The following is a 27,093-nucleotide window of genomic DNA, read 5'->3' as shown; positions in this document are numbered from 1 at the left end:
TAAGTTTAGCGTTTCCGTGAAGCACGTCTGTGACTGAAAAGTCACAGTTTTGCGTTTTGCTCTGAAACCGGCAGCACATAGCCTAGATTTATGCTCTCAGTTCAGATGGAAACCTTATACACTATTACAGTTAGTCGATCTAAAACTGTGGTTATGCATTAATAGCTGTCAAGCAGGTTGGTATGCAAATGAGTGGTCTGAATGTATTTACCCAACACATTTGTTTTATTTTGGTTGCACACATGCACCTTATTGTCATTTCATTATTTTTTTTTAGTAATAGTGGTCCTCTTTTCCATGTTTTACTTTTCCCCCCTACGTGTTTCTGCTTGTTGGTTGCACCACATGACTTGGTGGATAAAAAGAATTTTTTTTTTTCAAACATTAAGCACTTTTTTTTTTTGTTTTTAAGAAATAGTAGTTACAGATTATGCCAAACTATTCAATACGGTTTTCTTTTTGAGAATCATTTGACGAGGTGTATTTAAGTCATTATATGTATAAATTTTGTTTTTAATAAATTTTATTTTAGAATAAATTAATACATCTGGACAGTGTTCATTTTGGACCCTGATTTTAAAATAATTCCAGATGTTTTGTTGCTGACAGTGTTTTCTAACAGCCAAAAACTCTTCTTCTAGGTGGTTATCACCATGTGAAAATAGGCGACCTGTTCAACGGAAGGTACCACGTAATACGTAAGCTGGGATGGGGTCATTTCTCCACTGTTTGGCTTGCTTGGGACATACAGTACGTTCCCTTACCTGTCTATTTTTTTCTTCTTCCTGCAATACTGTTTATAAATCAAGCACATGTACTGAGAGGTAATTTATTGTTCTGGTTGCAGAGGGAAGTGTTTTGTGGCCATGAAAGTGGTTAAGAGCGCCGAGCACTACACTGAAACAGCACTCGATGAGATCAAGCTCCTGAGAGCGGTGAGTTACCCCGACACCCGCGCTGCCTTAGAAACCATTACCATGAATTACTCCCGAGATCATTTAGTGTCAGATGAATTTGACAGCATGCCACAATGTGGTGGAAAATTAATGAAAGCCAGGTGTATCCACATGCCCCGAGGGAAAGTAGTTTCATCAAATGAAAACACGGTTTATTTTGTAATAAACCAAAGAAAATGGTGTGTCTCGTCTGTAAAACTGTATGAGGCCTGAGTTATTTTTTCCCCATTTGGTGGAATCAGGTCAGGAACACAGACCAGAATGATCCCAGCAGGGAGAAAGTGGTGCAGTTATTGGACGATTTCAAGATCTCTGGTGTGAACGGAACCCGTATCCTTTCAGTGCGGCTGTTTATTGTACAGATGGCCTTTGATTTAATGAGGGATCCACAGGTGTTTTTCTAGTGCACTCCATGGTTTTCAGCTGCCGCTCAATCTCTCGATCCACAGCTGTGGATTCAGCCCAGCTCGCTCTTTTATTTGTGGAGAACAGCTCGTAATGAGCTGGAGCTCTTGGCTGGACTTTTGTTCTCCATCATTTCCCTTTAACATGCGCTGTCAGATGTGTGTATGGTGTTTGAAGTTCTCGGCCACCATCTGCTGAAGTGCATTATCAAGTCTAACTACCAGGGCCTGCCGCTGCCGTGTGTCAAGAGCATTATTCGACAGGTACTTATTTTCCACTCATTATCATTTGATGTGGTTCACAGCAGGTCAAACTAAACTTTTCTCTGCGTAGGTTTTGCAAGGCCTGGACTACCTGCACACCAAGTGTAAGATCATTCACACTGATATAAAGCCAGAGAACATCCTGATGGACGTGAATGAGGCGTATGTCAAGAGACTGGCCACGGAGGCCACGGAGTGGCAGAAATCTGGAGTTCCTCCCCCTTCTGGATCTGCAGGTGACTGCAAGCACTCCTCTCAGAACATTTAGATCATTTAGGGATTGTTAACAGATGGGATAAACATCTAATATGTCAAAATTAAAGTCTTGAAGCGTCGGTGAAGGCTACAGAGGACTGCAGCTCTCTGTGATGTTGTTGTTGTTGTTATAAAAGGAACAGTTCACTCAAAAATGAAAATTAGCTGGAAATGTACTCATCCTCTTGCTATCCAAAATGTAGATGAGTTTGTTTCTTCGATGGATCAGATTTGGAGAAATATAGCATTACTGTACATCCCTTGTTCACCAATGGATCCTCTGCAGTGAATGGGTGCCGTCAGAATGAGAGTCTAAACAGCTGATAAAAAACATCACAATAATCCAAATGCATAAAAAAAATACTTAAATCACAATACATATCAAATTGGCAGTTAAATATTGTTGTAATGTCGATTCGGGAGGTCTGTGTTATTTCTCAGCCCTAGTAGACAGCTTTATTATCTACAATAGAACGGGCCAGTTATTAAAAATGTTTTCTAGCAGTGTTCATTGGGTTATGATATCTTTTGCATTAAATATTTATAATTAACATTTTTTCAATCAAATTTGACTGAGAAACTACCCCTAAAATAAAAATTTACAGTCATTATTGTGTCAAATGAGAAAAGCATCTAATAGAAATTACAAAAGTTGCTTTAGAAAGAAATATTTGATTTGATTTGCCATTGTATTACACAAAAAATATATGGGCTACCATGATATATATTTTTTCTTTATCTGAATTGGTATTTATATATATTTACAGTCCGTTTATTGCAGCTCATTGGTGGCATGAATGCATTTACACTGCAATTACAATTGCATAAATACTGCCATGAGATTAATGGGTATTAAATGGGTATTAATTCTGTCATCATTTACTCACCCTCATGTCGTTTTAAATATATGACTTTTTCTTCTGTTGAAAATAATAAGAAAAAAGAACCGAATGTATGACAAGTTTAATTAGCAGCTCTAATATTTATAAGTGCTGTCAAACGATTAATCGCAATTAATCACATTCAAATTAAAAGTTTTTGTTTACGTAACGTGTATACTGTGTATATTTATTATGTATATATAAATACACACACATACAGTATATATTTTGAAAATATTTCCATGTATATATTTATATTAATATAATTGATATTATATATAAATATTCTAAATGTATAAACGTAACATTTTTTTTTAAATATATGCATGCATGTTTGTGTTTTTATATATACATAATAAACATACACAGCACACACACGTCTATTATGTAAACAAAAAAACAAAAACTTTTTTTGTATGCGATTATTCATGATTAATCATTAGACAGCACTAATTATAATAGGTTTTATCATATAAAATATTATATGAAAAATATATCTCAATTATTAAATGTAAATTACATTAATTATTGTAAATACTACTTAAATAATTCTTACAAATATGTAATTTGCTGGAAATCACAAATTACTAGGAATTCATTGATTGAAATCCCTGTATTTAGCATTTAAACTGAGTCAGGGTGTTTATGAATGTTCTGTTGTGTACAGTGTCATTAGCTGTAACTTCACATCCATTCACCTCTTCTGACACGTTAGCATAGAACATCTTCATTGATACATTATGCAGAGTGACGTAAAGTCTGCGGGATGTTTCTAAATGGAGAGCAGTGACTCATGTGGTCCTCTGAACAACTGAAAGATGACACATTCTCTGTGCACTGCTTTTGAACTCTGTTTTTCATGATGTTGATAGTGCACAATAAGATGCTCATGCTGTCTTCTCTTTTCATCTTCTTCCTCCATTACAGCGAGTACAGCTCCGGCCCCAAAACAAGTAAGTGTTCCTCAGAGATGAGTTCTGGAGCATCTTCCATGATGGTCATCCGTGGCACATTCACACACAAAAAAAAAGGTTATAGAAAAGCTAAAAGATTCTCCTCTTCAGATGGCCAAAATGTCCAAGAACAAGAAGAAAAAGATGAAGAAGAAACAGAAGCGTCAGGCTGAGCTCTTGGAGAAGAGGATTCTAGAGATAGAGGGACAGGAGAAAGGCCCTGAGGGAGGAGAAGAGGAAGAGGAGGATGAAACAGAGACGCCCGACAGCACACCATCAGTCCCCGCCAGTCATGACATCACAGCCGAGGCCACACCGGGTGAGCGAGCATCAACTCAAACACGGGGTTATTAGTACTGTTAGAGCAAGACATCAGTAAGCTATAGAGCTGATTAGATTCAGTTCACAAGACTTTTATTCACATTGATTCTGAATCATTTGGGTGTATTTCAGAGATTCTGTTAAGTTAATGCTGCAAATTATGTAGGGAACCTTCTATCTTAGTACATTACAAAATTATTTTTTTCTGTTAGAGGCCAACATTTCTCATTTTAAGTTTATTTTTCATCTAATATTTATATACTTTTAAAATTTATTTCAAGAACAAAATTTATATGTGACCCTGAACCACAAAGCCAGTCTGAAGTCGCTGGGGTATATTTGTAACAATTGCCAAAAATACATTGTACGGGTCAAAAAGGATTAATTTTCTTTTATGCCAAAAATCATTAGGATATTAAGTAAAGATCATGTTCCATGAAGATATTTTGTAAATTTCCGACCATAAATATATCAAAACTTAATTTTTGATTAATAATATGCATTGCTACGAATTTCATTTGGACAATTTTAAAGGAGATTTTCTCAATATTTAGATTTTTTTGCACCCTCAGATTCCAGATTTTCAAATGGTTGTATCTCGACCATATATTTTCCTATCCTAACAAACCATACATCAAAGGAGAGCTTATTTATTCAGCGTTCAGGTGATGTTTAAATCTCAATTTTGAAAAATTGACACTTAAGGCTGGTTTTGTGGTCCAGGGTCACATTACAGGTGCATCTCAATAAATTAGAATGTCGTGGAAAAGTTCATTTATTTCAGTAATTCAACTCAAATTGTGAAACTTGTGTATTAAATAAATTCAGTGCACACAGACTGAAGTAGTTTGAGTCTTTGGTTCTTTTAATTGTGATGATTTTGGCTCACATTTAACAAAAACCCACCAATTCACAATCTCAACAAATTACAATATGGTGACATGCCAATCAGCTAATCAACTCAAAACACCTGCAAAGTTTCCTGAGCCTTCAAAACGGTCTCTCAGTTTGGTTCACTAGGCTTCACAATCATGGGGAAGACTGCTGATCTGACAGTTGTCCAGAAGACCATCATTGACACCCTTCACAAGGAGGGTAAGCTACAAACATTCATTGCCAAAGAAGCTGGCTGTTCACAGAGTGCTGTATCCAAGCATGTTAACAGAAAGTTGAGTGGAAGGAAAAAGTGTGGAAGAAAAAGATGCACAACCAACCGAGAGAACCACAGACTTATGTGGATTGTCAAGCAAAATCTATTCAAGAATTTGAATGAACTTCACAAGGAATGGACTGAGGCTGGCGTCAAGGCATCAAGAGCCACCACACACAGACGTGTCAAGGAATTTGGCTACAGTTGTCGTATTCCTCTTGTTAAGCCACTCCTGAACCACAGACAATGTCAGAGGCATCTTACCTGGGCTAAGCAGAAGAAGAACTGGACTGTTGCCAGTGGTCCAAAGTCCTCTTTTCAGATAAGAGCAAGTTTTGTATTTCATTTGGAAACCAAGGTCCTAGAGTCTGGAGGAAGGGTGGAGAAGCTCATAGCCCAAGTTGCTTGAAGTCCAGTGTTAAGTTTCTACAGTGTGATGATTTGGGGTTCAGTGTCATCTGCTGGTGTTGGTCCATTGTGTTTTTCGAAAACCAAAGTCACTGCACCCGTTTTCCAAGACATTTTAGAGCACTTCATGCTTCCTTCTGCTGACCAGCTTTTTGAAGATGCTGATTTCATTCTCCAGCAGGATTTGGCACCTGCCCACACTGCCAAAACACCAAAAGTTGGTTAAATGACCATGGTGTTGGTGTGCTTGACTGGCCAGCAAACTCACCAGACCTGAACCCCATGGAGAATCTATGAGGTATTGTCAAGCGGAAAATTAGAAACAAGAGACCAAAAAATGTAGATGAGCTGAAGGCTACTGTCAAAGAAACCTGGGCTTCCACACCACCTCAGCAGTGCCACAAACTGATCACCTCCATGCCACGCCGAATTGAGGCAGTAATTAAAGCAAAATGAGCCCCTACCAAGTATTGAGTACATGTACAGTAAATGAACATACTTTCCAGAAGGCCAACAACTCAATAAAAATGTTTTTTTATTGGTCTTATGAAGTATTCTAATTTGTTGAGATTGTGAATTGGTGGGTTTTTGTTAAATGTGAGCCAAAATCATCACTGTTAAAAGAACCAAAGACTTGAACTACTTCAGTCTGTGTGCACTGAATTTATTTAATACACAAGTTTCACAATTTGAGTTGAATTACTGAAATAAATGAACTTTTCCATGACATTCTAATTTATTGAGATGCACCTGTACATATTATCTGCAAATATAAAATTTTCCATCCATCTGCTTTGTAATATATGAAATATTCCATCACTGCAGTGCACTGTAAATTCAGTTTGAACACAGGACTAGATGTTGATTTAGTAACCACTAAGATGGATTCAGTCAGTTCATTCAGGGAATGATTTGTCAGACTGAGTCTTTCTTAAAAATTAATAAATAAATACAGAACATATTAAATGGAGTAGCTCAAACATTCGTTTGTTCACTGGTTATATTTTCAACATTTAACCGAACTGGTTCATAAGAGTGATTTCTTGGTAGATATTTGATAAATCTAGTGCTCCATAGCAAGCACATAGCAACGCACCCAGAACACCTTAGCAACCTTATTAACAACATCTTAGCACAGTACCATTAATCATAGGCAAACACCAATTACATTTTCTTATACATTAATTCTAAATCTAAAGCCATTGTTAATGTAGATGACACCCTCTGCTTTTTTTGTGAGATATCTGTAATGTAGCAGAATCTCTGCTGCCCTTCTTTGAGTCTAGCCACGTCCCAGTCATTTAAAAAAAAAAATCATGCTTCCAGCTGCTGTCTTCATCAATTATGACTGGTGCTGCAGCACTTGAGAGTCAGAGTACTGCATCATGACACATCAGTGTTTTTATTCTGAGAATGTGTTGAAATCAACTTTTTTCCACCCCAGGTGGCGTCTCAGATGGTTGGTCTCAGCACAGAGGCGCCATCAACGGTCACAGCCAGGGCCCCGAGGAAGAGCAGACTCTGGATCTCCAGCAGCAGATGAAGGACGAGACCCCCGTGAACCCCTACGACAGCGGCACTGAGGGCTCCGAGCCTACTAACCCTTACCCAGCATGCAATGGCACCGTAGAGAACGAGCCCAGTCCTCCGTCCCCTGTCGCCACAGACGGTAATGGACCTTTGATTTGTGGCATGGTTGAGTCACAGTGCCCTAGGGTGCAGGATCAAGAGAGCCCCACGGCGGAGCTGAACGGCTCCGGTTCTGTTGAGGGCCCCAAAGCGGAGATGGGCCTCACCATGGAGGTGGACCCCAGTGCGCAGGCGCCCACAGAGGAGGAGAACCTGAAGGACGGTCAGTGCGGAGCCCTCGCGGGAGGAACGCCCCTCTGTTTGCTCCTTACTAACTCCCCTCCCTCCTCTCTCTCGCTCTCCGTCTGTGTTTTCCTACAGAGTCTCTAACACTGAACTGAAATCACTAACAGCCTGATTTTGTGGTGTTGAGTGTGTGTCTGTGGTATTGACTCTAAAACCGTCTTTCTCATTTCTCTCTTGTACTGCAGCTAAAATTGCAGAAGGAAACCTGCTAGTCAACCCTCTGGATCCGCTTAACGCTGAGAAGATCCAAGTGAAAATCGCTGACCTGGGCAATGCCTGCTGGGTGGTGAGTCTGGAGTTTTCCTTGCATTTACACCAAAAACAGCTCAGTCAGAGTGTTAAAGGTAAAATCCTGTCCTCATTTACAGCCATCCGTTTATTAATTGAACCGATTATTTGAGGTTCTGATTAGAGCCCGACCGATATATTGTTTTGCAGATATTATCGGCTGATGTGAGCCTGTCGCCGATATATCGGTATTGGCGAATATACCGCTGATAAGAATTTTTTTTTTTTTACAGAAAATTTAACACATATACACAGATAAAATGCTTGAAATTGTGTAATTACATAGTTTGTCCATCAGCGCAAGCTCCATTGCTTGCTACTGGCAACCTGGATGAAACGCTTTAAAGCTTAAGTCTTTGGAAAACCATTGAAACTTTGAATGGCGATATCTCTGTAACGGCGCAGCGAATCCGCACCAAATTTGGTGGATCCCTTTAGCTCGAGGAACCCTCTCGAAAGTGAATCGAGTGTACGTCTAGAGGCCCTCTTTTGAATGAGACCACCCCCGCATCGATAGGGGAGTTACGGTGGTTAAATTCGCAGTCCGGTGCAGAGCAATCTCCAATTTGGTGGAGATCTGCTGGCGCGTTTGCTAGATAGTGACACAAGTCAACACTTTCACTTCAGTAGAGAGGTCTCTTGTTCGCGAGTGCGCGAGACGTGAGTGAATTTATATTGTATTTATTTACAGAGGTATATTATGTCACACTACACACTTCTCTAGTAAGTTTCATCTGTGTGTGAAGACAGTAGTGCATATCCATGAATGAATGTTCCGAAGTGAAATAAACTTCAACAGAATAAAGTTGAATAAACTTCAACTTTACTGTTCAGTGCACTGATGTCAGACTAATTTTGGATAATAAAGTTTATTGTTTAATTGTTAGATGCCCTGCCTCCATTACATATCTCTGTCACGTCATTAGAAGTGTTTGTTCACCACATTTGAGTGATCATTGCAAAAAATGTGTTTATGTATATATATTCTGTTTATGTATATACTGTATTTTTTTTTTTGTATAAGTCAAATGTTTTGACACACAAATGAGAAAGAGTCCAAACTTTTAACTGGTAGTGTACTATAATATACACAAAGAATATCGGCCGATATCTCTATATCCCGATATATTTTTACTCCCTAAAATCGGTATCGGCCCCAAAAAAAACATATCCACTGGGCTCTAGTTCTGATATCCTCATGGGTATTAATGAGTATTAATGCCTCGCCTCTGTGTCAGCGGTTGATTCTTCTTCATGTAACTCTTGTTTTTCATCATCAGCACAAGCATTTCACAGACGACATTCAGACGCGGCAGTATCGCTCTCTGGAGGTGCTGATTGGAGCAGGATACAGCACCCCAGCTGACATCTGGAGCACAGCTTGCATGGTGCGTTTAAAGACCGCTGACTGAGATTTGATACAACTTTCTTTGTATTTGCACAAACTTTTATTTAGAGCCTATATGTATTTTTTTATATATGCAGCGTTTCCGCAGGTCCTTTAAAAGTCTTCAATTCAGTTGTATCAAATTTAAGACCATAAAAAGTCTTAAATGGTACAAGAAGAAAGTCTTATTTATGATTTCCATAGGGGACGAAAAGACTAGAATTGCGATACTGCTTAATGTGACGATTAAACTTCAAAAAGCAATGATTTCATTGAATTAAATATGAGCACTGATTGTTTTGTAAAGTCAGCTGCTGTGCTGCTTCCTGTACTGCCGTTAACTGTGGAAACGTCTATATTTTATGAGAGTGAAATATATTTATATGCTATTTTATATAATGATTGATAATTATTGTTTAAATTAATATAGAAATTGATACTTTTAAAGGCTGAAATGTGAAGTTTGTCATTTTATATATTTATTGTTTTTGTGAAAACCTGTATCTGAACTGTAAATCATGTTTTCTACACTCATTTTACAGTTTAATATGTTACCAAAGACATTTCCCTACCCTGCTTGTATGGTATTCATTTTATTTGTGCAGGTCCTAAAAAAAGTCTTAAATTTGAGCTTAAAAATGCTCAAATGTAATGATTCAATACCCTAATTTGATTCAAGTACAGTTTTATGTTAACATGCTCCTAAAGTAATGACTCAGCACTCAAATTTGATTCCAGTAGAGTTTTGTTAACATGTTGACAAGGTAATGAATGCAAATTTGATTCCAATAGTCTTGCATTAGCATGCTGCTAAGGTAATGACTTAACTCAAAGTTGATCTAAATAGTGCTGAAATAATGTCTTGATACTAAAATGTTATTTTAGCATGTTGCTAAGGGTATGACTGCTTTTTTTTTTCTCATTATTTTGGACACCCACAGTGTCTTGAAATGCTCTGTCTAGGTCAGCAGCTCAACAGTTTTTGCAACAGATCTATTTTCTAGTCAGGCTGGAGTCAGACGTCTTAGAGGAAGGTGACTCTTTGACTGACTTCTGCTCTCTGAGAATTTCATTGAGTGCTGCTGACGCTGGTCCCGTGGTGTTTGTCCTGCTCTGCTTTTTTAAGCAGTAGGTCCAGACCCACCAAGAGAGGTTAAACTCAGTCTGTATCAGCATTTCAAACCCTCTGCGTAACCGAGCTGCACTCACTGTCTGCTGGCTTCAGTTTAGCAGGGCTGAGAAGGTTGGTTTGGCCTTTCAGACATTAGCCTACCACCTACAGAATTTGATACTAGGATTGCTATTCCACACATGCATGCGTTCTCAAAGTGTGTCTCTCCCTAGGCATTTGAGCTGGCAACAGGCGATTACCTGTTCGAGCCTCACTCCGGAGAGGATTATTCCAGAGATGAAGGTAATTATTCTTCCACAGGTCGGGATTCAACATTATGGAGGTGGCACTGGGGAGTGAATGGCCTCTGAGCTGCGTTAGAAAAGCCTTGTTATAGTCTCCTGAAATCTTGAAACATTGCAGTTTTTGTGTTGCTGATTGTCACAGGATTCCTGCAGTGCTGAAATATACAATATAGTAACTAGGGATCCAGAATATATCAATACTACGTCAGCTTTTTTAAAAAATTAACTGTTTTAGTCAATATCATATATTTTTTTGTGCATGTTAAGTTTTATTTTTACATACGGATTACATTTGCCAACTTTATTCCATCTATTCTCGTCTTTGCATGTAATGTACTCGCACAAATAATTCAATTCGCTTTTGGTGTACACACATTAGGGTTAATCTTTAAAAACACTAATAATTTTATCTTTAACATCAAAACAAATAGCCATTTTTCATATAGTACATTAAAATGTACTATTAAAATGATTTGTTTTATTTTTTTAGTATTTTATTTTTTTATTAATTATACAAAATGATATAGAATTTAAATTAGCAATTCAATTTACCAATTCGTTTTAAGAATAAATTAATATCGGCCACAATTTTAATAGTAACAGCTAAATAATCCGTTTTTATCTTATAAAATTAATACTTTTAATACAAATTTTGTATCCTAAATATCCTATAATGTGCTAGTTTTTTGTGAAAAGTCCTGTAATCATCAGTGAATTGCAAAATTATATTTGAGTCTTGTTTGAGAACTGTAAATCAAGGACGAACATGACAAGGAAGGGCAACATTTTTAGCACATCAGTTTAAGTAAATAGTTATAAAATTCTATAACTTGTTGTAAATGTCAGAAGCTTTATCTTAAGGCTTTTTTCTACTGCAAACAGATCACATCGCATTGATTATCGAGCTGCTGGGGAAGATTCCTCGTAAACTCATCACGAACGGCAAATATTCCAAGGAATTTTTCACCAAGAAAGGTACATCTGTCAATAGACACTCGTTACATGAGCGACTGCTTAGCTAATGTGTTTGATTTCTTGATAAACTTGCTGGCAGTGTTCAGTAGCTTTGTGAATGTCATCGTTGGATTGATGGTGTGTGTCTGTACTCCCATTATTAGTATAGCTATTACATTGTTTAGTATGTGTGTTAATGTGTAGTCCATTTAGCCGCTCTTATTTCTGTTTTAAAACTGATAGCTCCAGTTCTAAGTTCTGATTGGATGTGGATGTGACCATGTATTTGTTTGTGTGCTAGGTGACCTAAGGCACATCACCAAGCTGAAGCCGTGGGGTTTGCAGGATGTGCTGGTCGAAAAGTACGAATGGCCCCGAGAGGAAGCCCAGAATTTCTCAGACTTCCTCCTACCAATGTTGGACCTCGTCCCAGAGAAAAGAGCCACGGCTGCCGAGTGCCTCCGTCATTCCTGGATCGCCACCTAGTGGCCCAAAAGCTCCAAAACACGCACACACACACACTTCTCTGAACTCATGAATGCTCCCCACTGGCAGACGCTGTCTTAAGAGCCGTGCCTGGTGTCATGGCAGATATTAGCCGCAAGTGCAAGAAGGTCCGCTCACACAAATCCACTTCTCAAATCGTTGTTACTTTTTTTACGTAATTGGTATAATTTGTGTGCTGTCATCACAGTGGTTTGTGCTCTTGCTGATTTATCTAACAGCCACTTCTCTATGGATTTCCGTCATATCACGGGATGGTTTGACACGTCAAAATTGATTTATCTTAAGAGATCGGATCTTGTTCAACTTCTCTCTGTTTTCTTAAAAGCGTAGTGTTGCAGTAAATCGGACTCAGCAGCTGATTGTAGTGTTTTTTTTTTCACTGTATTAAAAAATAGATTGTTAATCAAACTGGTGTCCATATCTTCACACGGGGTTTTACATCAGCTGTCTGAATGGAGGGAACATGGATGGACATTTTTGAAGTTACGAGTGTGTTTCAGAAGTCTTCTTATTGAATGTGAGCTACTATACAGTGCAAGAGAAACATATATTTTTACCACAAATGGCAAAAATGCTAACCCTTCATGCGTCACAAAAAATCTGTAAAGGACTATCGTGTTTGTTTTTGTGTGTTTATTTCATTGTACAACAGTAATAATGACGTTTAACATGTGAATGCCAGGGAATAGTTTTGGTATCAAGGTCTATTTCTGTTACAAAATCTAAAATCAGTGAAAACATTTGAAATTGTGTACATACTCATACCAAAGAGTTGGTTCTTCACACGATCAGTGCTGTACAGACTTAAGTCCCATCATTGTGTACAGTTTTGCTATGAATGAATGGCTTAAGGAAAATGTGAGAATCACTGATTTAGAGATTGCTTGAAATGAATCTGTGCATTTTTTTTTAGCTTTTTTTCCCCCTACAGCGTTGCAATATCCCAGCTTGACTTTGAAGGGCCTCTTGCTTTCTCTTCTGGATGAGGCGGTTTCATGTGACCTTTTACAGCATCACAAATATCATCATCTGTCTCCTTTTTCATGAATGTCTCTCTGCTTTTGATTGTCCAGCATTGGACTAAAATTGTTTCTGTAGTAACCTCAAATAAAGTTTTTGAAATGGCAAAAGGCATTTGTAGTTTGGATTAACTTTTTGGTTCTGATTCATAATGCAAGCTAAGCTCGTATCTGGTTTCATTTTGGAATTGTTTGCTTCAATTCGTCTACATTGTAAACTAGCAGTGTTTTGAAAGCACCCATCACTAGTGTAAAGTGGAAGACTTTAAGCATGCTAAATTCCTTTGGACACCACAACGGTTGTGAGACGATGTCTTATTCTGTGGCGTCTTTTTTAAAAACAAATTTAAATTAGTAAAAAAAAATATACAATCTACTCTACCTTACTGCAACACTGAAAACCTGCAGCTTTAAAGTTTTTGCATAAGATTATGCAGTGATATGAATTCACGGGTCAGATTTGCTTGAGCTTGTGTATGAATTAAATTGAATGAAACATGAATTGTGGCGTAACCACCTCTTTAATGATGTAACTAGCAGAAAGAGCCACTGAACAAATCAGGTAACAAATCTGAATCTTTAAAGCAAACATTTAAAGTATTCCAGTCCCTGATTGGTATGAATGAAAGGGTGGAGCAGGATTCTGGACCAATGAGATTCACTGTGGGTGGGGCTATTCGATGTGACTTCATATGAATAGAAATCAGTTTAGTTCATTCCTGTTTACTGATATCTTTTTTTTTTTTTTTTTAAACACTGAATTTGGCTTTGGTCTCAAAATATAAAATTGCTGTTTATATATTAGAAATAATGCTTGAATTAACCTCAAAGGTGGCAATTACTCACTATAGACATTAAAAGAATTTTTCTTCAGATAGTCAGAAAGTGGCGTGTAAACCCACAGGATCCATTGAGTCTGAAGATGTGCAGGGGTCTTCATGCTTCCTCTAAGGACAAAAAAAAAATAAAACTATATTAGTTTCTCAATAACTTTCACAGCATTGCATGAGGATTATGAGAACAGGAAGAGCATGATTGATAGTGTTCTTGCAAGTGACTAAGCGCGCTAATGAAAGGCTCACATTAATGCACACAAATCTGTCCCAGCTAATAGAATTCAAAGCTAGCGCTGCATGTTTGAAGTGGGCTCTCTGTGACTGCAGAGCTCTGCCATAGTCATTACTGAGAGCACAAAAGGAATCCTGTCTCTCTTCGCATTGCTATTTTTACACAGCAGAAGATACATGAGCTTTTTCCGTCAAAAAGAAGCAACTTTACACTGCCATGAGAAACCTGCTTCAGTTCGATCAGAGATAAAAAGCTGAAAACTAGAACATGGGTGCTGTAAAAAGAAACTAAATACCCTCTGCCTGTCTCTTCTATATTATTTAGAGGAATAGTTAAACAAACAAAAGAAATCTGTCATTATTTAACCCCACAGATGCTATTTTAAAGCCATATGTCTCTAAAAGTTTATGGTAGCCAGTGCTGGATAGTAATTGATTACATGTAATCTGGATTATGTAATCAGAATTCCATTACATTTTAAAATGCTCATATTAAAGCTGCAGTTTGTAAGTTTAGCATCTTTGTCGCCATCTCTATCTATCTATCTATCTATCTATCTATCTATCTATCTATCTATCTATCTATCTATCTATCTATCTATCTATCTATCTGTCTGTCTGTCTGTCTGTCTGTCTGTCTGTCTATCTATCTATCTATCTATCTATCTATCTATCTATCTGTCTATCTATCTATTTATCTGTCTGTCTGTCTGTCTGTCTGTCTGTCTATCTATCTATCTATCTATCTATCTATCTATCTATCTATCTATCTATCTATCTATCTATCTATCTATCTATCTATCTATCTATCTATCTATCTGTCTATCTATCTGTGAAATACAATCCCATTTAAATGAGATACACAAATAGGCCAGAGGTAATCAAAAAGTAGTCTAAATACATTACCTAAAATGTGTAATCTGATAGATGATGCGACTAATGTAGTTTGTAATCAGTAATGGACTACAAGTCCATTGCAAGTAACTGGCCAGTACTGAAAGTACCTTTTTTCTCCTCCACCTGGAAGTCTTCTGGCAGCAGCTTGTCTTGCCGGTTGCCCAGGACGAAGGCCAGGAAGGATAATGTGAGCGAGTCCATGATGCTGATGATGGCCAGGATGTACGCCCAGCGCACTGTGCAGTTACCCAGCGTGTATTTATCCGTCCGCTGACCACACATCCTCTTCACCTCCTCTGAGTCCCAGCCGTCTGGATAGATCATACAGCCTATGACCATACAAGTTGCTGAAGATGAGAAGGAAAACAAAGTCCGATAAAAATGACATGAAAATGACCTTTTACACTTTATTACAAATTGTTTTATAATTGTGATTAAATTTAGCTGACAATCCATTAAACAGAATTGGCCTAATGTTCATATAACAGTTCTTGAATTTGATTGGCTGAGCTGCATTCAGCACTACTCACTCAAGTCACCTTTATTTCTATAGTGCTTCATACAGTACAGATTGCAGCTTCATAATAATAAACAGAAAAATGTCAGAATGACTAAAATTTAAAATTGAGACAATTCAAATAAATAATAATAAAAAAATAGAGTCATTATTTAGTTCCAGTCAGTTCAGCGTTGGTTCAGTTCAGTTACAGTGTAAAGTGAATCAGTTTTTGATGAGTCACTGTTCGTATCACACTTGTCCGTGTTTGCGTGTTCCAGACAGACTTAAGTTTTCAGTGATTTTTTCTGCAGGTTACATCATTCCAAGTCATTCAATCATTCATTGAATAGATTCATTCAATAACTTTTGTTTCAAGATTTAGTTTTGTTCAGAATCAGAACTACATCACTGTTCAAACTTAAATTTCTTAAAGTGCCCCTATTTTGGGTAATGAAAGGTTCATATTTTGGTTTTGGGAGTCCCAACAACAGGTTGACATGCTTGCAAGGTCAAAAAACACTTTCATTGTCTTATAATATGCATTTATTTGTACCTTACTTGCTCAACGATTCATTTTTCTAACCCCCTCTTTTGCGTGACGCTAATCTGCGGTGATTGGTCGGATTGGTCTCATGTCATCATGCCTGTAATGTGTGATGAAGCAGCGTTGAGTGCTGCTTTGTTTACAGCGTTACCGGGGAAACTGCTATTTTTACCGCTCCAAAAGCACCATCTATTGGCAAAGAATGAATTTGCATTTTCATTCAGACCAAAGCGAAAAGACCAACAAGTGGGCGGGCAGTATGCTAATGTTTTATGTTGACGTCAACATGAAACGTCTTGTGATTCGTTTTAAAAACGACTCGTTTCAATGATTTAGAGTCGACTCTTTCTTTTGAGAGACAATATCTTTATACACGGTGCACTTTCAGATTTAAAACTTTGCAGGATGTTTTCATTCACTTAGAGCTGTGTGTCACACACTGCATGAAAGGTCATTTTAAAAAAAAAATCCATAATAGGGGCATTTTTATTCAACAAAGACAAAATAAACTGGTCAAAAGTGACAATAAAGACTAAAAGCAGATGAATGGTGTTCTTTTGAAGTTTCTTTTCCCTTAAACGAATCGTGAAAAATGTTTCTAGAAAAACAGAATGATTTTTGAGGGATGACACTTAAGGTGTTGAAGATGTCTCAGATTTGCCATCACAGGAATGAATTACATTTCAAAATATATTAAAACAGAAAAGAGTTATTTGAAATAATAATTTCACAATATTGTTGTTCCTTCTGTATTTTGATCAAATAAATGCAGCCTCTGTGAGCGTAAGAGACTTCTTTTAAAAACATTAAAATTCTAGTGTATTTCCATTGGTGGAGCAAAAACAAACAACATTAACTGCCAACACTGTGCTTAAAAGTTAGTACAGTTTCTGTAACTATACAAGCAATATCCCTCACAATCATGTGGTCAAAATATCAGCTGCGATTACCTGCAGCACTCGGCTGAATCATAGCCATCATATTCAGAAAACAGGACTCTTGCTTGTGTGATATTGCTTAATAAAATGCATTTATGGTTTTACGTTAGATTTTTCGAAGAGTTATTCTTCCCAAATAGTTTCAATAAACGCAGCTTTCCCCCCAGTTCAAATAGTGAGATAAAATTCAAATTTGTCTTTATCATTTGGCAAGGGCAATATGATGTAAGTATTCCGTTTTTTTTTTTAGACTTTTATCTTTAAGTATATACAGAAAGCAACTTAAAAAAAAATGAATGCCACAATGACTGAAAATAAAAGAAAAAATGATAAATTTGTATTATTGTCTTGAATTGTATTGTGAATTGTTTGAATTTTAGTGCTAAAAAAAAAAAAAAAAACTCTTGGCTACCAGAAATACTTTGCACTGGGACTGTTGCCTGGCAACTTCATCCAACACTTAACTCATCATTTATTATTCATATGACAATATACTCTGTGCAGGGCAGCTGGTGCTGCTGTGGGTATTGCTTTACACACACTCCGTCTCTCTCACTCTCATTATCACTCTCACTTTTGTTTAATGAATATGAATTGCAAATGCATTGTTATGTAACATGATGTGATGAGAGGGTTATCTGTGTCCTCATTGATCAAATCATTAGATAGAATGAGACACAGCACATTTTGCAACGTATTCAACTGATATACTGTAAAGCAGCATTGGCTGTCAATGAGATGTGGAACTATCCAGGGTGCTGAAGTCCTGAGTAACCTCATGCATTACAGGACTGATATAAAGCTGTTTATTTCTCTATTCAAACTGAACTTCTGAAGCATCTGAAGAGTTAGTCAGTACTTAAGTTTCACAGGCAATTAACTCTCTATATATTAACATTATATTACCTGCATTAATAAAACGAAATCAAAGATTTTTATTTGCATTAATTTAAATAAATCTGTAATAAAATATAAAGTTTTGATGAAAACTTATTTTTTATTTCAATTAGTTGCCAAAGCAACATTTCAAAATTTGTTCAAATTTTAAATACTAAAAAATAAATAATAAATACATAGCTAAAACTATGTAGCTAAAACTAAAATAAAAATAAAACTGAATTTTTTAAAAAGGAAAAACTTTAAAAACTAATATTACTAAAATTTCAACAAAAATTAAAACTAAACATATAGAATAAAAGCTAATGATAGTTTATAAATGATACAAAATTAACATGACATAGAAATGACTGAATGCTATTGCATTAGATAATAAGTTTTTCAATGACATCTGCAAACAGATTATGTCACTTTAAATAAAACAAATCAATGAATAAATGCCACTTGGTTTGATATATAATAAATTTAAGATTTTAGATTTTTCAGAAAATACATTTTAAATGGGGTGTTGTATATGAAAATAAATTATAATATAACAATATATATATAATTCTTATTGAACCACCAATGTAAAACATATTATATTATAAGTAATGTTTATGTCATTAATAAAACTGAAGGAATTTCAGGGAAATAGTTCCACTAACCAGCTGCCAGCTGCATCCATGCGCAAATCTTGTGCACGCTGCCTGAGTTGCAGAAGAAAAACAAACTATAGCAGACAGTAGTCCCTACGATCAGCCGCAAAGAGATCCCAACAAAGAACATGGCGGTTTTGAAGGCACCTGAAGGTATAGATCCAAAGTCCAAAGCGCTGCCCTTACACACCAGCTCTCCTGTGATGGGGTTCCCAATGCAGTAGTGAAAAAGCCCGAAGTATCCTGACTGAGGGGTGTCAACACTGTCTCCAATCCAGTAAGGCTGAATGAAGACCACCACACAGATGATGGCGAAGCAGATGGTGAAGATAGTCCACAGCACACCGACGGCCCTTGCGTTTCTCACGTAATTTGTGTGATAGATCTTGGCAGCCTCCTGGGCCGATAACATTTTAGTCATGTTTGCTGGAGATGATGGGCCACCTGAAGGTGTGCGTTAAAGCAATGTTCAGACAGTAGAAAACTAACAACTTGGTATGTGAGAAACGTGGTAAACTTCACGTGTTGTCTAGTAGTTGCTTACAGAATTGATATTCGAACTGCAAAAAGTCTTCCCTGAATCAATCCACTGCTTGAAAAAGATTAAAACTCAAAAATAACAACATTAAAAGTAAAAACTGTCCGAGAACGTCTCCTTTCTGAAGGAAGTGTACAGCTCTGGAACCTGAGAGATGCATTAGATAATGTAACCCAGAATTACTGTAACCTGAGTCTCCACCTGCAGGCCATCAGTGGTTAGATGTGTCCTCTGACTGTGCCCTTTAGATCCGACAGGAGAGAAAGTTTGGAAGCTGATGAAAGTGCTCTCTTCATTCAGACAAGCACTGTGTGGTGCTGTGAGATCACTGGATTATTAATTAATGGAGGTGTAGAGTTGCATTCTGGCTGTGTCTCAAACCTAGAGAACTGACTCACCGGCTCTGACTAAAACAGCTCCCTGTCATAAACTGTGCTAAAGGGTTTCACTAAAAATAGACAGACAGAGTCTACAGTCTGTCCGTCTCTTTAGTACCACAGACAGAGGGAGAGACAGACAGACAGACAGACATATAGATAGATCTATAGACAGACATAAAGATAAAGTTATACAGATATGCAGACAGATGTATAGACAGACAGGCACGTAGATAGATAGACAGAGAGACGGACACACACGTAGGTAGATAGATAGATAGATAGATAGATAGATAGATAGATAGATAGATAGATAGATAGATAGATAGATAGATAGATAGATAGATAGATCCTCCAAAACAACTCAATGAAAATTATAAACAGATCATGGTACACCCCCTTAGTAACTGTTGCTATGTCCGACAAGCCCTGGAACTCTAAATACCGTTGTGTGGCTCTTTAATGTGTCGTGACAGATCACTGTAGTGCCTCAGTTCAAGTAGCTTTACAGTTCAAGTTCTTTACTAGTTACAGCACGAAATAAACATGAATGAACATCAGAAGGTCTCTTTTTCAAGTTCAAGTCCACCAATGTTAATCTACTCTCCTGTCTGGTTTGTTTGTCAGACAAAAAGGCAGATTCATCCAAGTGGATTCTGCACACTGGTGGTGGTTGAGGAGAGACCCCCCCCCCCCCAACATGATGATAAAGCGCTTTGGGTGTACAACAATACACAATAAAGCGCTATATAAATGCATCATTCATTCTTTATTCATTCATTCAGATTCAGTGTTCGGATTGGTAGGATCACCTGTCAGTCAAACTCCCGGTGAAGGGTCAATGTGGACGAGACTCTAGGGGAATTCTGCCAAACCAAAGCAAGAGCAAGAGCAAGAGCAGCCCATCAATGTGCTTCATTTGGGTCAAGGAAGTCGTTGGCAGAGCTGAACAGGACTTGCTCAAGAAGGATTTATCATTTTGTACTTAGACCACAAAATCACTTTCTGGACCTTGACACTGTTATTTATTTGGCAGTCTATGGGACAGTCACAGGCCTCTTGGTTTTCATCCAAAATATCTTAAATTGTGTTCCAAAGATGAACTGAGCTTTTACGAATTTGGAACGACATGGGGGTAAGTGATTAATGACAAAATTTTCATTTTTGGGTGGAGTATCCCTTTAATGCAAAAAGTGGATCCGAACCTGATAACATCCAAAGGGCAATAAACATGTCTCTGGGGAAGTTATTAAGCAGTATTTTAAACAGCAGAGTTGTAAACTTCCTTAACGAACACTGTCCTGAACCTGAGTCAGAATGGCTTTCTTACCAATCATAAAACTACTGACCACATTTACACCCTACACACCCTAATCAATAAACACATAAAACAGACCAAAAACAGAAAAATATTGGCATGCTTTGGTGATTTCAAAAACACATTTAATTCTAATTGGCACAATGGAAAATATGCACAACCCCCCCGCCCCCTCCAAATTCTGGATGTATCTAATATTTAGTGCCACCGAACCACTACATTATAAAGCACTACAAACCCAAGAACTGAACCCTGAAAAAATTTCCTCTTAGTCAGCTGAGTCATACTAACCTGACTAACTCTACTCTCAGACCAGCAGTGCTTCTCACCCATACATCAAAATTAATCAAATTATCAAACAATCCAAAAACACAAATGTGGAACATCTGGAATATCTGGAATATCTCCCGAGTGCAAGGGTGCCGTAACAACTTATTCCAAGGGCCCTGATTTAACAAAGGGTCCAATGAGAGTCCGCAATTTCATTTGTTACCCAGTAGGAGGCGCTGTGATATTGTGAAACCACCTCTGCTAGGCACTGAGGACCAAAAGGGCTTTTAGCTCTGAGTGAGCATCTCATATTCAGTTTTATCACTGATTCAATAACTGCGCCAATTATTCTATTACAGTCAAGTCCTGTGTTCAGAGTTCAGACAGAATTTTATTAATGTTACGGTTTAACGTATACAGATATTGTGTGGTTAAATCAGATTAGCCCTGCTGTCAGTAAAATTATATGTGCAAACTACGACATAATCACCCTGTCCGTTTTAACAATTGGCCCTGGTGCCATTTTTAAAAAGTGACAGAGAGGGACAAACAACATTGACATTTAGAGAGAATAATGTCACCATCCCCATCACCTGTCCCTCCGGTGCATAATTGCACAATAATTCATGATTAAAATATATGAACCAAAGGTGCTGGGACAATAGCATAATACAGTGGCCCCCTGGGTTGAATAAGGAAATCAATGAAGAGCTCATCTGCCCAATTCAACCGTCCCACTGGCTTTGTCATGAATAGCCGCCAGACGCATGTCAAGTGACGGACAGAACGTGCCATCTGCTGCTCTTGATAGCCACCCACAACCACCCCCCCACCACCCCAGCTATTCAACAAAGATTTCCTTAATAATGTTTAACCAAATGATACATGACCAAACTGATCTGTCAGACAGACCCATGATCCACTGTTCTTGTCACGTCACTTTTATCACTTTTTATCACTTATATCCCACAGCAGTGGATTACAACAGCAGACTTTCAGAGCAAAACACTTCATTGTTTGGCCAGTTTGCAATGCTTTAATATTCCATCTTTCTTTTATATTGTAAATGGAAAGTCAAATTTCGAAGTATTTGCTTGCTTAGAGTTTGAACAAACACTAAACACTGAACTCTTGTTGAGAAGTGTTGTGAAGATAAACTTACTTTCATTGAAAGAACGACTCTAGCCACATCTAGAGACCAGAGAGGCTTTTTTGGTCTTCCAAACGTTTGTCCTGGGAGTGTTTGGTGAGTGGGTACGAAATTCTGCAAAAAAGCTTGTGGTTTTAAACACAAAAACGCATTCTGTGAAGAAGTTTTTGCAATCTACTGTGTTGCTTTTTCGTTGTTTTTCCGTGTAAACATGCACTTGACTTACTTGTGCCATTGCTCTTGTGTTTTGCAGCATTTTGGCCTTTAAGCTGTAGGCTTTGAACCTGCGGAATTATATGGAAGGCGGACAGGGCCAAAAGTGTTTTAACCGGAATGCTTGAACTATAACCGTGTCAAAAAATAAATAAATAAATAAATAAAATAATAATATTAATAATATTATAATAATTAATAAAACAATAATATATATATATAACATAATTCCACAAAAATTGAAAGTAATTTTAAATGCCATACTGTAGGTTGCATTTCCTTCCCTTTTTATTTTTATTCAAATGTGAGACAAAACAATACAAAACACAATACAAAATACAAAAGACTGACACAGTGGAAAGACAACAAAGAAAAAAGATTAAAAGAAGACAACAAATTTTAAGGCAGTATAATTTAATTTATGATAAGAAAAGGAATTGCCATAAGCTGACAGGACATACGTGTCAGACTGTGTTCCATGTTTTGTGTGTGTTTTGCTCCATGTGACCTGGGCTGCGTTCAGCCCCGACAAAACGTTGCAAAACGTTTTTTAAACGGAAACGGTGGCGTGTTGAACACCCTGTTGTGATGACGCAAGCGTTGCAACTATGGCAGCTGAGAAGGCCATTCTCTGTGTTCTTTTTGAAGAATTTTCGGAGCCTGATGATATTGATATAAATACTTGTTTAATACTGCAAAGTACCCTCGATGTTACAGTCACTGCCCTTGCCGTCCAGAATGAAAGAGAACATCTTACCAAATTCTGACTGAAAACACATCTATTTTATCTCCTGGTAGCTAATCAATTCTAATTTAAATTATTTTATTTGTAGTTCTTAATTTTTAAATACCTTGTATTAATTATCATTCTCATTTTTTTGTAAAGCACTTCATTACCACTGTGTATGAAATTTGGTATATAAATAAACTTGCCTTGCAATGAAGTTAAAAATATAAACAACTACATCATCATGGTGATATGCTATATTTTACTATAAAACTCTTACGGCAAACATGTCTTCTAATGTCTTCAATTGTTGCATATACCGAGCTGCAGCGGACACATTTGTAAACTACTTTACTAGGACCCATTGTGCGAGGTGTCTCTTTAATACCGCGTGGTTTATATACATGCTGCCGTAGATTGGGCCGACATTTCTGACACACCCACCAAACAAGAGAAAACGCATCTCAAACCCGTTGCACACCGTTGCACACCGTTTCCAGGAAACGTGTCGTTCAACCCGGAAAACGTAGCAAAACGTTGCGCACCGGTGTGAGCTTGAACGTGCCCCAAGTTTCTCCCTCATGTTGATTGTTAATTTGATTCCAGGTGTGTCTCCTTAGTCCCTCGTTATCCTGTGTTTAAAAGCCCCAGTCCTTTCAGTTAGTGTTTGTTGGTTCTTCTTGTTGATGTCTTCCTGATTCCCTTGAAGTCTCCTCGTTCCCTGCTCCCTCACAGTAGCACCGCGACAATAAGCTACATCAGTTAAACAACGGGACACAAAATGTTCCTCATGAGTTTGTCATGATTCATGAATCTACTTCACTTTACTGCAATTCAGCAATCTTGTAGATTTAAAGTTTGCATTATTTTAATTCAGCTAAGATGCTATGTCAATCTTCTGTTGGTCGCATGTCTTCGTAATACAAATTCACAGGGAAGAGTTCACCAAACCTGACATTTGGAATGAAGTAAAATTCACATGATTCTCAATGATATATGTGACTACATGACTTTCTAAAAACATGGTGCTTGGGTTAAAAGTAATTTAGCATTTATAAAAGCCATTTTCTTTTTTCCCCCCAATTGCATTGCCCTGCGTCTCATGTTTTTGCTGTGTAAATATATTTGCATAAATAAAATTCATAGCACACTGCAACACTAGAGACCTACAGTACATCCAATCAGGCATTTGAATATCAACCTCTGGTCATTTACTGTGTGGTCTTTCCACAATGTGGCCAGACAGCTGGTGTCCATGAGTGAGATGTACTTACAGTAATGAGCACTGCACTTCACCAGCAGTATTCTCTAATGATTTGACCCCACTTTTCAGTCTGTCCTTTACTGTAATCCATACTGCTGATGCCTTTTAATTAAATCTTTATTGTTTACAATCAGCATGAGCAGAGATCATAAGAAGAGTTGTGTTCCCCGTGGCTAAAGGCAGATGCTCATCCCGTGATGTGTTTCGCCCTCAGGTGGAAGTGAGGTTTGTCTATTCACACCATTTGTGGACATCCTAAATGATAGACCATACAAAAGCCTCTTTTTGTCGTTGTTGTCAGGGCATGGGCTCTAGTTTTCTTTTTAAAGCCGTTCCCATGGAAACAGGGCACAAAATGCTCTTAAAAATAAACTGTGTCTGTTACAAAACTGATGGAACATCAATAGGCCCTTCCTCAAAAATGCAAGGGATTATTTTGCAATAACGACCAGCAGACTGTGCATTTTCCAATTCATGCACAGTTATGTAAGGAATAAATCACATATCATGACATATTCAGTACTCTTCTGATTTAAAATGTTACACAGACAGTGTTACTAAACTGGGCTTTGTTTCTATCGCTCATTCCATACATGAATGATCTTCCCTGTCATGTGCACTCATGTGCTTTCAAGTGGTCTAGTTTAGACTTGTCTGCTCTTTTTACCCATCCAATACAAAAGAAATCTCTCCCTCTCCGCCGTGACCTCACTGTCATCCCCTCCACACTCCAGGCCTTTCTGTCCATCATGTGGCACGAACAATATCAATAACCATGTCAGTGGGGCAAGTCCCATAGGCTATGCTCAGCCCCACCATCCCGAACCCAAACCAGGTCCAGCGTGAAATTCAGAAACCTTTGGAGGGGGTGAAATAGCACGCGACACAGAATGGAGGCCCCCCGAAGAGACACTCTTTTGACCACCAGACCGCCCCAAACATTGACTTCCTTCTCAGCTAACTGTGCATTCATCACACCATCTTTGCCTTTGTCAACATTCGATGGGGTAATTATTCCCCTCCTTTATGAAAACCAGACGCCGTTTGCTGCAAAGAACAAGCAACTGATTAGCAAGGCAAGCTAATAAAAACACAGCTAATTTCAAACATACTGCTGGGAGAAGCTTCTGCTTGGGCCTAATTTGTTATTTGTTTATTTGTTATTTAACAGCCAAAACTCAAAAATATGTAGATTTTAGCATACTTTTAAAAAGAGTATCAAAATAATATACTTTAAAAGATTACAATAGTGAAAACTGCACATCAATGTATCTAATTACTTTCAGTGTTTTTGAAATATGATTAAGTGTCCTGATTAATATATTTATGGTAAACTAAAATATACTTTAATGTTTTTTTTTCTTTGTCTATTGGATGTCGTGTATTTAAATATATTTGTGATTGCACATCTGTAATAATGCAGTTTAGAACATTTAGTACATTTAAAATATATTAAGTTTACATGTAAAGTCGAATAACACACTTTTATTATTATAATCAAGGACTTGACTTCCTTTAGTGTTATTGACAAAAGATTATTAAAACATAAGGATTTCATTCATATTATCTTGTACATACACTTTTAAGATTTGAAGTAGGCTACACTAAAAAAACACATTCAATACAATTAAGCAGACTTCATTTTCACCAAGGGATAGTTCAACCAAAAATGGGCGCCAAAGCACCCAAGTTGGAGCACAATGTTCACTTGATCTGGTCTAACGTGAAAAGTAAACTTGCAACACGGTGACTGTGTGTAATTCTAGACTGTTAAAGGAATAGTTCACCCAGAAATGAAAATCGGTATGATTTTCATTCTTCTGTGGAACATAAAAGAGGATATTCTGAGAAATGTCTGTTTCTCTGTCCATACAATGTTAATGGGTGCCATAACTGTTCTTCTGTGTACCGTAGAAGAAAGAAAGGCATGCAGGTTTGGAAAGAAGAAGAGTGAGTATCCATCATTACTCTATTTACTGTAGAAATACACACAGTCAGCATGTTGCAAGTTGGCTTTCATTGTTACACCAGATCAAGTGAACACTGGGCGCTTTGGCAAACCCCTTCGCACACAGATGGTGATGTTGCTGGGGGAGGATGGATGAAATTTGGGGATGGATGAGGGAGTCTGTATGTCAACGTGTGTGTGTTGTGTGTGTCGCCCAGGGGCACAGACATACACTGACCTAGATGAAGTCAGAGCTGTCAGCTGAGTCTGTGCCTGACCGTTCCCTTGCTCTCTCTACCCAAATGTGCGGCTGCTGTATTCACCGGATAGAAACAGATATGGACTGTGGCTAATCTGCAACCCCCCCCCCCCACCACACCACACACACACTGAACGAGTCAACCGCACTGCACCGCTCCTCTCCTGGCTGTTGTATGGAAGCTTTTGTCTGGTGTGGGGCGAACATTGAAGTGTGCCATGTCATCAAAAACTCTACTGCATCTTTAATTTGTTCAAATTCATCTGCACAGTGCAGAGTTGAACGAATCAGGATTAGTCCTTTGGTAACCCATGGGCAGATATGAGTTAGCAAAAACCAGATACATAATAATATTCATTTTCAAATAGCAGAAAAGGCTGATTAAAGAATGTGAAATTGAAATTAGCTTATGACCTCAAATATAAATATAGCAAACTGCGCAAAAGAGATTAAAGGAAACATCAAAGAAAAATGAAAATGCGAGTCACGATCCGTGTCATTCTTAATATAT

General features: G+C 37.7%; 2 protein-coding genes across 11 annotated transcripts in view; one reads left to right on the top strand and one right to left on the bottom strand.

Moving 5' to 3' along the window:
* LOC109066892 (SRSF protein kinase 1-like) overlaps positions 1-13,153 on the top strand; it is a 44,881-nt gene extending 31,728 nt beyond the window's left edge. For 5 of the 6 annotated variants that reach the window (XM_042766027.1, XM_042766026.1, XM_042766028.1 and 2 more), the window contains 13 exons: positions 642-750; positions 848-935; positions 1,199-1,286; positions 1,518-1,624; positions 1,695-1,860; positions 3,688-3,713; positions 3,825-4,032; positions 7,037-7,444; positions 7,653-7,753; positions 9,036-9,143; positions 10,487-10,556; positions 11,441-11,533; positions 11,814-13,153. In XM_042766027.1, the coding sequence (XP_042621961.1) occupies positions 642-750; positions 848-935; positions 1,199-1,286; positions 1,518-1,624; positions 1,695-1,860; positions 3,688-3,713; positions 3,825-4,032; positions 7,037-7,444; positions 7,653-7,753; positions 9,036-9,143; positions 10,487-10,556; positions 11,441-11,533; positions 11,814-11,998 (1,757 nt within the window). In that variant the 3' untranslated portion in view covers positions 11,999-13,153. The remainder of the gene's footprint in view (positions 1-641; positions 751-847; positions 936-1,198; positions 1,287-1,517; positions 1,625-1,694; positions 1,861-3,687; positions 3,714-3,824; positions 4,033-7,036; positions 7,445-7,652; positions 7,754-9,035; positions 9,144-10,486; positions 10,557-11,440; positions 11,534-11,813) is intronic. The other variant, XM_042766029.1, reaches the window with a different exon arrangement.
* A 148-nt stretch (positions 13,154-13,301) lies between these two features.
* Positions 13,302-22,440, bottom strand: LOC109053751 (LHFPL tetraspan subfamily member 5 protein-like). 5 transcript variants are annotated; one of them, XR_006161085.1, is made up of 4 exons: positions 22,398-22,440; positions 22,184-22,285; positions 15,110-15,349; positions 13,302-13,985 (listed from the first exon to the last, which is right to left on the bottom strand). XR_006161085.1 is itself a non-coding variant. In XM_019071075.2 (3 exons), the coding sequence occupies exons 1-3, from the start codon at positions 18,937-18,939 to the stop codon at positions 13,975-13,977; spliced, it is 663 nt and encodes a 220-aa protein (XP_018926620.2). In that variant the 5' UTR covers positions 18,940-19,091; the 3' UTR covers positions 13,302-13,974. The 5 variants fall into 5 exon arrangements, 1 of the variants encoding a protein (XP_018926620.2); XR_006161084.1 differs by having other exon boundaries at positions 22,184-22,418; XR_006161086.1 differs by having other exon boundaries at positions 15,110-15,331; positions 22,184-22,418.
* Positions 22,441-27,093: the final 4,653 nt, after the last annotated feature.

This window comes from Cyprinus carpio, chromosome A11 (genome assembly GCF_018340385.1).
Source record: "Cyprinus carpio isolate SPL01 chromosome A11, ASM1834038v1, whole genome shotgun sequence".
Taxonomy (NCBI): Eukaryota; Metazoa; Chordata; class Actinopteri; order Cypriniformes; family Cyprinidae; genus Cyprinus; species Cyprinus carpio.
The sequence above is the reverse complement of the archived record's forward strand: the minus strand, read 5'-3'. Positions and strand labels throughout refer to the sequence as shown.